Source organism: Simochromis diagramma, unplaced genomic scaffold (genome assembly GCF_900408965.1).
Source record: "Simochromis diagramma unplaced genomic scaffold, fSimDia1.1 OVJJ01000361.1, whole genome shotgun sequence".
NCBI classification, from domain to species: Eukaryota; Metazoa; Chordata; class Actinopteri; order Cichliformes; family Cichlidae; genus Simochromis; species Simochromis diagramma.
Genome location: NW_024386860.1, coordinates 18746909 through 18759700, shown reverse-complemented (window position 1 = coordinate 18759700; position 12792 = coordinate 18746909). Strand labels below are relative to the sequence as shown.

The 12792-nt window shown below is 45.2% G+C and overlaps 1 protein-coding gene across 3 annotated transcripts in view; it reads right to left on the bottom strand.

The window, feature by feature from the left end:
* The window catches only part of LOC120732981 (collagen alpha-6(VI) chain-like), a 58684-nt gene that overhangs the window by 28205 nt on the left and 17687 nt on the right, over window positions 1-12792 (bottom strand). For 2 of the 3 annotated variants that reach the window (XM_040030927.1, XM_040030928.1), the window contains exons 3-10: window positions 10338-10435; window positions 8060-8662; window positions 7129-7716; window positions 5251-5820; window positions 3308-3928; window positions 2641-3201; window positions 1503-2060; window positions 1-386 (exon numbers count right to left, since the gene is read on the bottom strand). The exon at window positions 1-386 is cut by the window's left edge and continues 193 nt beyond it. In XM_040030927.1, the coding sequence (XP_039886861.1) occupies window positions 1-386; window positions 1503-2060; window positions 2641-3201; window positions 3308-3928; window positions 5251-5820; window positions 7129-7716; window positions 8060-8662; window positions 10338-10413 (3963 nt within the window). In that variant the 5' untranslated portion in view covers window positions 10414-10435. The remainder of the gene's footprint in view (window positions 387-1502; window positions 2061-2640; window positions 3202-3307; window positions 3929-5250; window positions 5821-7128; window positions 7717-8059; window positions 8663-10337; window positions 10436-12792) is intronic. The other variant, XM_040030929.1, reaches the window with a different exon arrangement.

The window sequence follows — 12792 nt, the reverse complement described above, 5'->3', positions numbered from 1 at the left end:
CAGACTGTGTGGGTCAGTAGCATCGCCATCGGTAATTACCATGAGGATCTGAGGCACCTGCAGCTCTGCCCGTCCACCATAGTTAGCATCAAAGAACTGTAGAGCATATTTCAAAGCTTTGCCAGTGTACGTGTCTCCATACGGGGATTTGAGAGCCATTATGGCCTGGGAAACCTCCTGCTTGGAGCTGAACTGATTGAGAGTGAAAATAGACTTGGGTTCATTCGCGTAGAGGATGACACCAAAGCGGGTCAGGTCTTTGCCAACTGTGGTTTGGTTCACCATCGACTGCATGAACTTCTGCATGCTTCGAAACTTTTTCAGGGTTATGCTTGTGGAGCCGTCCACCAAGAAAATGATGTCAGCTTTTTCTGTCTTCTTGCATTCTGGTGGTAAAAAGCACAAATGTTTGGTCAGAGGGAATGGGAGCAGGAACGTCAAGGAACAGCTCTTTAAAACCTCCTAAGACCCAAACCCTTTCATGGCATGCATTTTTAATTTCTCTTTGCTATTTGGGCTGATTAAGACCTGATGAATGTAAAAAACATTTTCTTTTTACCTATTTTTTTGTTTCTGAGAAGAATGATATTCGTTTTTAATTTTTATAGAGCAGTGTAATGTCCTCGTAAGTGGATATTAGGCCCTTGTAGAAAAATATTAAGTATTGTGGTCTAGAAAACCCAAAATGTGATGTCCACATATGCAGACGTCAAGTCCTAGAAGGTTAAAATATTAAAGTGAAGGTGACGAGGATCTCTTTATCATGTAGGGTTGATGTACCACAATAGGTTTTAATGATGGAAGATCCCCGCTAATCTATAATGCTGCTAAAATCATCTCTGTCTCTCTTCCACAGCATGTCTTTATCCTGTCCTCCTTCTCTCACCCCAACCAATCACAGCAGATGGCCCCGCCCCTCCCTGAGCCTGGTTCTGCCGGAGGTTTCTTCCTGTTAAAAGGGAGTTTTTCCTTCCCACTGTCGCCAAGTGCTGCTCATAGGGGGTCATATGATTGTTGGGGTTTTCTCTGTATGTATTATTCTAGGGTCTACCTTACAGTATAAAGCACCGTGAGCCGACTGATGTTGTGATTTGGCACTGTATGAATAAAATTGAATTCATTCCTAACCACCACATTGACCTCATTATAATACTGTAGTTCTCATGTTACACAGGTCGGAAAAACAGAGGACCCTTTTAATGTGGGACTCAACAAATATGTATTCAAAGAGGAGTCCTTTCCTCCTTGGAAAGATGAGTGGACGAATGACAAAATCTTTCCTGTCTTTACACAAATGCATATTACAGAACAGGATCCTTCTCATTACAGCAAGGAGCCCATTAACTAGCAGACTACTGAATTAACCTGTTAAAGTAAGAAGCCTCAGACTTGAATGATCTCATCCCTGCTGCCTGGCACTAGACTGCAAACTGTAAAGATTTTTATATTTACAAAAACAAGGATATAGTTCACGTTTCGGGTTGGTCCCAGTCTCCTCTCACCTCTCTCCGGATCACAGAGCTCCAAAGCCACTTGACTCTCCAAGTCCCTCAAAGCATCAAAGTCCCTCTCAGCATACATCCTATCTGGGGATCCACTGATCTCGAGCAGCTGGGTGGTGTTGGCGTCCACCACTCCAATGGCGTAGACCACCACTCCTTTGGCCCTCAGATCTTCAGCGGGGCGTTTAACTGCATCTTGGGCCTCGCCATCAGTTATGACCACTAGCCTCTGCCTCAGGCTGGGCCGTCCTCCTCTGGCTGCATCAAAATACTGAGATACTTCTCTTATGGCTTTGCCCGTGTACGTGCCTCCACCCATCTGCTCCATGCTATCGATGGCTGTCGACATTTCTTCTTTGCTGTAGTGGACGTTGAGTGGGAACTCGAGGCTTTGGACAGTGCTGAACTGCATGACACCTACGTGCACCTCATTCTTCCCAATGATGGACTTCCTAATGACCGATTTCATGAACTCTTTCATTTTTGTGTAGTCTTCGGCATAGATGCTTCCAGAGCTGTCAATCAAGAAGACGAGGTCGCCTGGTATATCTTTACAAACTGTAGGCAGAGTAGCACATCCATGTTAGCATCGCTGCTTGTATGTTAAATAATAATTACCCTGTTTCAAGAAACAAAGGTGTCCTGTGTTGAATGGCTCTTGTCCTCTCCAGCCTTCTCTGACCATGTGCAGCATATTATATCTATATATCTGTCTCTATGTATAGATACATTTTGGCTAATATTTGCTCACTTTTATCTTATTCCTCTGGTGGCATTTGATAAGTACGACAATTTCATGCATATTAATTCAGTATTTTATGCTAACACTTAAAACAGTGTCTTTCTCAGTGTAAAAACTCATTTCTGTTAAGGTGACGAACTCCCTGATATCCAACGATTTATGTCATCAGTAAAATCTGTTCTCCTTTCACTTTGCTTATTTCAGTTTCATTCTACTCTTAACTACTGGTTTAAGGCTGAATACGGCAGTTTTATACGGCTCTTTTCATTAAACTTAAACCCAATGAGATATACAATGACTTAAACACTGAAAATTAAAAAAATGCACCTGCAGTATGTGCTGCTTGTAACCTCTAGACATGCATTTGTAACATGAGTGTGGTTCATTTCCCCTCACCGTCTGTAGAACAGATATCTGTGATGATTTCATCTTTGATCGGCTTTAAGGCATCGAAATTATTGACAAAGAAAGTCCTCTTGGGGTCACCGGAAATCTCTTCCAGCTCAGGCACGTCGGCGTCTTTCACCCCAATGGCGTAGACAATGACACCCTGCTTCCTCAGTTGCTCTGCTGGAACCTTGACCTTATCCTGAGATTTTCCATCCGTGATGACCACCAGGAACTCGGGGACTTTGTGACCACGAGTGACCACAGCTCTCTCAAAGTGTGGACTCATGAATTCCAGGGCCTGCCCCGTCTGTGTGCCGCCGCCTACTTGTCTAATTTCCTCCACAGCTTTCTCCAGCGTGGATGCATCTGTGTAATCAGTCAGATCAAATTCCAGGTTTGGCGAATCTGCGTATTTGGCAACGCCCATTCGGATATGCTGAGGCCCGATACGGAAGGTATTAATAAACTCAATGATGAACTTCTTCATGTCATAGAAGTCAGTGGGGTGAATGCTTCCCGAGTGGTCGATCAGGAAGAACATGTCTGCTTCATCGGTCTGCACGCAGCCTGGAAAGGAAAAGCAAACATTCTGAGTTTTGCACCTTTAAATTTGTTAAAGAAGTCATGATGTTCAAGTTAAGTCATGAAAGTGTAAGAACATGCTGGTCCACACCTTCTTTGATGCCAGCTCTTCTTGTGCTGACTGAGACTGCCTGGTGAATGATGTTATAGCAAAGAGTCTTCTGCAGGTTCTTCTTCAGACCTTTCAGCTTGTCAAAAGTGTCCACTATGAACACGTGCTTGTTGGGGGGGTGGGACGCTATCTGGTTCAGTTCAGCCTCGTTGGCATTTTGGACTCCTACAGCGTAAACGGTGACGCCAGCGCGGCGGAGAGCAGCTGCCGCCTCGGTCACGTTATCCTGCGATTCGCCGTCTGTGATCACGACCGCCACCTGCTGAACGCCCTTATCTTTCCTGCTTCCAGCGTCCTCCGTGAAAATATTTTCGCGAGTGAAGTCGAGGGCAGCTCCGGTGTTTGTACCACCTCCGCGATAAGGCAGGATTTTGATGAAATTCAGCAAACTGTCCGTTTCATTAAAGCTGTTGAGGTAGACCAGCGCTGTGGCTCGGTCGCTGTACGTAACGATACCCACCCGAACTCTCTTGTCACCGACGTCAAAGCCGCTGACAATGGACAGCAGGAAAGAGCGCACCAGGTCGAAGTTCTCAGAGCCGATGCTTCCCGACTCGTCCACGATGAAGACGAAGTCCGCCAGTTTGGCTGCTTTGCAGTCTGTAAAGGGAATCATAATCTCGTTATCACTCAAGCATTCTGATTCAGGATGTGACGATGACACCACACTAATTCTTTTTACTTTTTGTTAATGTGCAGCTTCACCCCAGTTCCACAAAGGTTGGGATGCTGTACAAAATGGGAATAACAGCAGAATACAACCTCACATCTCAGTACACAGCATCACACTTTTTGGAATTAGGGTTAAATATGTGTTGCTAGTAGGTCATTTGGTTGGATGTTGTTTCTTTGGCACAGAATTCCAGGTACGTGACAGCTAATAAAGGTTTCCCATCCAGGGTGCCTGTTTCTGTATTGCCCTCATATTCCGCAATCAAACTAAAGAATTAGTCCACATATACTGTCGAGGATCATTAGAACAAACAGATCCATGTTATTTGTTTTAATAACTCATGTAGGCAGTCACAGTGGGACACCCACTACATGCTGAGAATCCTGTCCTGTCTTCCTTCTCTCACCCCAACCAATCACAGCAGATGGCCCCGCCCCTCCCTGAGCCTGGTTCTGCTGGAGGTTTCTTCCTGTTAAAAGGGAGTTTTTCCTTCCCACTGTCGCCAAAGTGCTTGCTCATAGGGGGTCATATGATTGTTGGGTTTTTCTCTGTATCTATGAAGCGCCTTGAGGCGACTTTTGTTGTGATTTGGCGCTATATAAATAAAATTGAATTGAATTGAATTGAATTGAATTGAGAAATGACACTAGCATTTCAAGCGTTTTGACGATGTTGAAGTGTAACAGAGTTTCGGTTAAATATATCTCAATGATGTCGGTTCTACTGCCCGTGAAGCTAGCAACAGTTGTCTCTTACCACCCATACAGGCTGGCTTTCCACTCATGAATGACTGTCACATTTAAATGCAACTAATAAACACATCTATGTTGTGAAGTGGTACATTTAACACAAACTGTCACCTTGTGTTTGCACTGTCTAAAGCTAGCATATGATAAAACTGTGACTTTCTCACAACAACAGACTTCATCTGACTGGAAGGCTGTGATTTCTCTGCAGGGAAGGTCAATCTGCATCTAACAGACTGAAAACGTGAAAGTAAAAATAAATGTTAAAATATTTGATGTCCTGGGGTGAAAATATGGAAGCATGAAGACATCCCAGATGTTCTCGCCACAGCATGCTGGCGTTTCCAGCAGGATAAGTTTATCATCAAGATTAAAGGTAATAAAACAGGTAATTTACGTGACTGTTCTTTTGTGAATAACCTTTGTAAAACACCTTTTTCAAACATGCACAGGAGTTGATTTTATGACTGATGACAACAATAATGAAAGTAAAGACTTTTCACCTTGAGTGAGAGTGATCTCCTCTTCCTCTCTTTCAAAAATGGTCTTTAGCGTGGGCACTGCATTGAAGGTAGACTCGTACACGTACGGCGCCGTGGCTATTACACGCATTTCGTCCATTGATGCACCGAAGCTCACTCCCACGATAGTTACGCCTAGTGATTTGATCAGACGTGTCTGCTTAAAAACTGGATCATCTGAGTCTTTTCCACTTAGAACAACCAGAAACTGTCGGAAGCCTTGGGATGCCCGACTTCCTGATTCATTCGTGAAGAAATTAGAGCTGGCGTACTCCAGTGCACTGCCCAGGTTGCGTGGCTGATTGGGCTTAAGTCGGCTCTGGCGGAAGGACCTTACACCAGTGAGCGCCGCCTCTTTGGTTTGGAAAGCATTAAGGAGAAACTCCACTTTGGTAACCGTACCGTACTGGGCCAGTCCGAGACGGTTGCCAGAAGCTCCAATGTTGAGTTGATTGACCAGTCGGACCAGGATGTTTCTGACCTGCTGGAAATCTGCTTGACTGATGCCACTGTCCACCAGGAAGAAAATGTCTGCAAACTTTTCTGCCAACGCTGTAAATTAAGAAGAAAACAGTCCTTCACTATTATTATATGCATTTCCATTTATATGAAATTAAACTACCTGCAGGTCTAAAAGACAAAGGTTTGGAATTGTTGTTGTTTTTTAAATCCCAGTTTTAATTTCAGTTTGTAACCACAACCCTGCCCTGGATGGCACGATTCTCTTTCATCTGCACAATATTTTTAAAATTGGACACACGCTGTCTCAGAGCGATCCATTTGTTGCTTCTAATTTCCTTTTTTGTGTTTTTTCCAAAACCACTCAGAGAGGACACAGCACGACGGATCATATTCTCCATATTAGGGTACTAACTTAGGTGCTATAATATACTGACAGGGACTAGAAAGAGAGCAGATTTCTCCTGTTTTGGCTTCCTGTTAAATCCAGAATTCAAAATCCTGCTCCTCACATACAAGGTCTTAAATAATCAGGCCCCATCTTATCTTAATGACCTTGTAGTACCATATCACCCTATTAGAGCACTTCGCTCTCGCTCTGCAGGCCTACTTGTTGTTCCTAGAGTATTTAAAAGTAGAATGGGAGGCAGAGCCTTCAGTTTTCAGGCCCCTCTTCTGTGGAACCAGCTTCCAGTTTGGATTCAGGAGACAGACACTATCTCTACTTTCAAGATTAGGCTTCAAACTTTCCTTTTTGCTAAAGCATATAGTTAGGGCTGGACCAGGTGACCCTGAATCCTCCCTTAGTTATGCTGCAATGGGCTCCAGCAAGGCTGGACAATGGTCCGTTAAGTTTACCCTAAAGAAGTTATAGTCAGCAGTGATGGTTAACCAGTTAAAAAAAAAGAAAAACTGGTCATAATGTCATTAAAAATAAGGAAGTGTAAGTTAAGCAACCTAATTTCTTCAATTATAATAAATAATAAAGACTGAATTAAGAATGTCAGAAAATCTAACGTTAGAGTCCACGTGCTACTGACCAATCACGTTTGAACGAGGGGTGGCATTTGTTGAAATACACTGAAAAAATGTTGTCTTTGACTGTTGGGGGTTTTCTTTCTATTCGCTTTAAAGCAAAGAACGTATCTGTTTCATACACATTGAGTGGTGGATGAGAAAAGCCTTCAGGGGTTCTGCTGCAGCTTGCGGGTAACTCGACTAACATCTCTAAATGATCAGCCGATACGTTCCCGATTGCTATCAATGCAAACTGAGCAGAAATCCTCTGACGCAGTTACATTTTAAATCCCTGACCAGTGAAAATAAAACTAAGCAGCATTCAGGTATTTATTTCCTTCTCTTATAATAAACAATTCTGTAAGGACGTTTTCTTTGTCTCACCTTGACTCCGACTCTCCACGGAGATGCATACAGTTTGCAGCAGACTGTCTGTTAGCCGCTGTAGAGCCTGGTAGCTATCGATAGTGTAAAGGAAGTGGTGTGCAGGTAGGTTTACGATAGACTCGAGCTGCTGCTGGTTAACATCTCCCACCCCAATGGCAAATATGATAACTCCTTGATCGCGCAGGCGCTTGGCGGGCTCGACTACGTCATCCGTGGAGTCCCCGTCTGTGATGACTACAGCAAACTGAGGAACTCGCTGGCTCGCCCGGCTCCCTGCCTCCTGAGTGAAGTACACTGACTGGAGGAAGTCAATGGCCTTTCCTGTTTCTGTGCCTCCTGTTCGATATGGAAACTGATCGACTTCGGCCAGCAGAGAATCCTTGTCCATGTGATCTTTCAGCAGAAACTCCTGGTAGGTCTCGTCGCTATACTGAGCCAAGCCAATCCGAATTTTGTCAGGGCCGATGTCAAGGCCTAAAATGAAACTTCGGAGAAACTGCCTAATTTCCTCAAAGTTATCAACGCCAATGCTAGTTGAGCTGTCAACCAGGAAGACGATGTCTGCCACGGTGGCTCTGGCACATTCTGGAAAAGAAGAAGAAGAAAGTCAGGAACACGAGAGGAAAGTCAGTGAAACCTACATTTCTCGAGAAAGATAAAAACTTTGGGCGGGGATTTCCCGGTTTTATATTTAATAAATGGTCAATGGACTGGTTCTTATATAACACTTTTCTACTCAGACTTATTTTACCTTGAGACGACAGTTTGCATGTTTATGATGATGAACCTGACCTCACAGCCCATTGTTAGTCAGCGGGCTGGTTTCAAACCTGCAGTCAGCTGAGACCGATAAAGTCACCTGGATGAGTGACCAAACGTTCTGAAAACACCATGTCCAGATGAACAGAATCAAGCTTTTGGGGTTTACCTGGAGACAGTTGCAGGAGTTGTCGTTTGGCTTCTTCTACAGTTGTGCATAACGTCTGGATGATGTTCTGAGAAATTCCCTGCAGCGCTGCAAAATCTGACACACTGTAAACATGCTGATCGTCATTTGCAATCTCCCTCAGCTGGCTTGCATCTGCATCTTTGATACCAATTGCATACAAAACAATCCCTCTTCTCCTCAGGTTCTTAGCATGAGACTCTACATCGTCTTGGGATTTGCCATCAGTGATCACCACAGCAATTTGCGGCACTTTCTGCGCAGCTCGGCTTCCAGCTTTCCCCACAAAGTGTTCGTTCGACATGAATTCCAAGCCTTTACCGGTCATGGTGCCGCCCCCCCTGTAAGGCAGTTTGATGATGTTGTTGAGGATGTCCTCCTTGTTCTCAAAGGTGTTGAGCAGAAACTCTGTGAGTGGATTGTCACTGTACTGGACAAGGCCGATGCGGACGTGATCAGGGCTGACATCAAAGCTATCGACCAGCGTGAACAGAAACTGGCGGATCTGCTCGAAGTTCTCGGCGCCGATGCTCCACGAGCCATCGACCAGGAAGACGATGTCTGCCACGGCCTCTTCGGTACAGACTAAGAGGAAAGGTCTTTAAGTCACGGAGAGGAACTGCTGGACGCTAAAAGGAAATCTCTCAGTAGCTGAGGACGTTTGGCAGCGTGAGGTGTCAGCGTGGCTTATAGACAACAGAGGTGGGCTGTGCCATGTGACTGCTGGAAAAGAAAAATGGGCATGTTGCCGCCGGCTCGTGAAAAGCCTCTGGACTGGAGCAGGGATGCTTGCTGACAGCACTCACCTTCAGGGTGGAAAAGCGTGAGGAAAATGAGAAAAAGCGGCGTGTGGCTTACAGCTGGTGTTCGTTGCCTTCAGAAAGCTTTGCTTTCGTTAGCAGTGACCTGACTGCTAACGAAACCACGACCTTTAACCCTCGCATCTCATTCATGTGCCTGGTTGCAAAAACATTTCCACACTAACCCTAATAATTCAGGGCCGTCTCAGAAACACCTTGAACACGTTAAACGTGAGCGTGCTCCAGTTGTAATACAGCAAAGGCCCAATGACAGCACTACAGGTCAGGTTCACCCATTTTTAATAGATACTGTTGGTTAATAAGAGCGAGTCAGATCTATTTTTACAGAGGTCCTTTTTAAAGTACAGCTGCTGGACAACTTTTCAAACCCAGAAAACTGCTCCCTCATCAGCAGCTTGATTATGGTAAAACGGGCGTGTGGAGAAGAAGGGGACACACCCCGAGGAGCCAATCAGAGCCACGCACCGGGCCTTCCTTCTCTCTGCTGCTCACAGTGGATCATCTGCATCCACCTCAACCTATCCCAGCGTCTTCCTCTTCTCCTGCCTGCAGCTGCATCTTCATTCTCCACCCTCCCTCCATCCTGCTCACTGAACACCTTCAGCTCAGCTCCACTGTCCCAAGTCTCACCTCCATCCTTGAACCTTCCCTTTCACTCTTGCTGCTATCCTTCAGTCACATTTGCCTCCACCCGCTCCACCCTGCCTGCACTCTGTCCTGTGGATGTTAAACCTTCACCATTTCTGCTCCTGCAGGTTCACCTGCCCCCCTCTCATTCACACACATGTATTCTGTCTTCTAGTGGACTTCATCCCTTGTGCAGACGTCTCAGCACTGCTGACGAATCACATTTCCTGGCTACACGCTGCTAACTTCAATCTGCTTTTTTATTTCCAGTCATCATCCACAAGTTAATGCTACATTTTTCAGGGATAACTTATGTATTAGTTTAATTACTGACAGCGACCATGGACTGCACCTAAACGTCCAGCTCTACATAATGTTGGAGAAGTAATTTGTGGTTAAACAGATACTAAATGTTTCTGTGTGGCAGCGATGCTGGAACGACAGGATCAGTGGAGGAAGTTTTAATCTGGAGCCTGAGACCTAAGAAGGAAAATGTTTTATGCAACCAGACACCCGTCGAAGCTTTGTGTTTGTGCGTTTGTGAGCTTGTTAATTGTGCGTGTGCACGTGCTCAGCTGCAAACACATTCCTGTGCAGGGTTAGGGCTCCGTGTGTGAACTTCAAAACTTACCTGTGTGTGTGTGTGTGTGTGTGTGTGTGTGTGTGTGTGTGTGTGTGTGTGTGTGTGTGTGTGTGTGTGTGTGTGTGTGTGTGTGTGTGTCAGTGTATGGATGGTATAAACAGCTTCCACTGATGTCATACTTTCACCAGGACGCAGAAAGTGGAGCCATAAGCTGCATAATCACACCCACCTGTTGTCTGAGCGCCGCTGCTGCAGAAACACGCCGCCATGATGAGGCCGACCAGAGCAGCCCGCCTCCACTCCATGCTGGATCGGGTTTCTCTGTACCTGCGACAGAAACACAGAGTCTGTTTCACATCTGGAAGCAGCTCCATCACAGCGGGAGCTGCTTCAAACATCTGCTCCACGAGGAACGTGAGGCTGAGTAGATGTTTGCGGAAGCTTTTTGTGCCAAAACAGGATTTTGTTATATAACAGAGACAGAAACACAGCAGAGACACGAGGGGAGGAACAATATTTATGATAATTATGGGATATTTCAGCCCCAGTTAAGATACTTACAATCGTCCAGGTTAAATTATTGGACAATTATGTGTAACTTTAATTTTTTAAATAAAGGTTTGAAGGATTCGTCTAATAAATTGTTCATGAATGAACATGAATGGACGACATGTTGTTTATTAATGCACACAGTGTTCGTAAGGCATGAAAATAAAAACTAGCATGCATCAGGAGAACGGTCCACAGTCTGCATCTGCAGCCGAGGATGAACCCTCCCTCCACACACACAGGAAATATGGATTTGCATGTCAAGATATGACAGGAATCATCTGATGTTTCCCAATCTTGTAACAGTAAAGAAGCCATCCAAAAATTCCTGCATCCAGTAAAGTAAATCACTTCCAGCCCCGCTTCTGAGCTGAGACGTGAGATGTAGCTCATAATGATGATGATGGAGCGTCCTGATTGGTCAGTTTTTAATCAAGCTGAAATGGTTCGCTGAGCGTGTCTCGCCCACTGATGTTGAAAGTTTCAGTATAATTATTGAAACGACACATTCCTGCTCGCAGCCATGAACTCATCTCCTCGGGGTGCTGTGAAACCAGAACCGCAGCACCGCAATAAAAGCTACAAATCATCGAGCGACAGCTACGAGGTCACCAATCACATCTGTGCGACGTCTGTAAACCAGTGTCAGACACGGGGAAACTATTAAAACTCGGCGTGTGTGAGCGCACTGACAGGAAATAAGATGTGACGCTCAGTTTGAATAACGTCAGCGTTGCCGTGGAGTCGGGGACACGGCAGGGGAGGAGCCAGCAGGAATCAGGAAATTGTAATTTAGTCAAAAGCATTTTGTGAATCCAGATGGAGCAGCATCCGTAGCATCCAGGCGGGAAGCCTGTTAGCGGGTTAAACCTGGGTTCTTTCTAATGTCCAGCAGGGGGCGACTCCTGTATTGAAGTGTTTCTGGTCTGACAGCTCAGGGAACTATGAGGTCTAAGTCGCTGGTTTCAGGTCGGATGTAATTAAAACCATGAGGATAATTCTGGAAACGAATCCTGTTAGAGCAGAAAGGACGAGCGAGATGATTGAGGGGTACGCTCTAAGGTTAATGAAATGCTTCTGTGTCCTTCACTTACTCGTATCCACCGTCAGCACCACACCAACCAGTGGCTATGTCCATCTTTTATATACAGTGTGTGTAAAACAGGCTAAACCCTCAGACATCCTCGGCTGGCTTCTGCTGTCGTTGGGCCAAACGCGATATCTCCACGTGCAGCTCCACAGCCTCAGCAGCCAGATGAGTCAGACTCTTTCTGGTGTTTGCAGCCAGAAGACTTCAGAGCAACATCTGGCTCTCCTCACGGCCTCACGGTGCCATTTCCTGAGATCTGTAGGCAGCAGACAGTGTCTGGCCACATCACAGGCGGATGAATGAGAGAATATTTTAAATGTTCTCTGGACGATGGTGCTTCAGATGCAGAGGAGCTCCCTGCTGGTTTTTACTGCCTCTCTACTTTCTTGTCTCACGCCCGCCACCATAAAGTCTCTGCTCTCTGTTTACTTCCTCATTTCAAACTCTGTCCTCCCTGAACTCCTGCTCAGATCACCTCACAACAAAACAACATCAGTATTTAATCTGTCCGTGTTAAGTTACCATCATTAGAAGAGCAGGACAAACACTGAGGAGTGAACGATGAGAGGAGCGGACTGGTGTTGCAGGTTTGGGTCATGGTTAGCATGCATTTAGCCACATGCTAACCAAACACATTCAGAAATTTTACATGCAAATCAGACCATAAAGCACAGATGACAGAATCCACATGTCAACAGTTTAAGAAGCTGTCAACACGTTGTTTGCATTTGTGCTTTTTTTCTGCAAAGTATTTCAAACAAACTTTTTCTATTTGCACAGAATTATAAAATCACCAGGATCAGTTTTATTAAGTGACTCACAGCACGAAGCACTGCTGTGAACAAAGTTCAAACTGAGGCACAGTACGAAACAGGTTGGAGCTGCCACTGAGAGAACATCAGGACAAAAACAAAAGAAATCAGATCCGGCGTTGAGACAAAGATCTGGTGATGCTCACACAACAGGAGGTGGATGTATGACGATGAAAAATCGATGAGTCTAAAGAGCCGAGAAGAAGCGAGCGAACGGGTCAGCCCAGATGAGA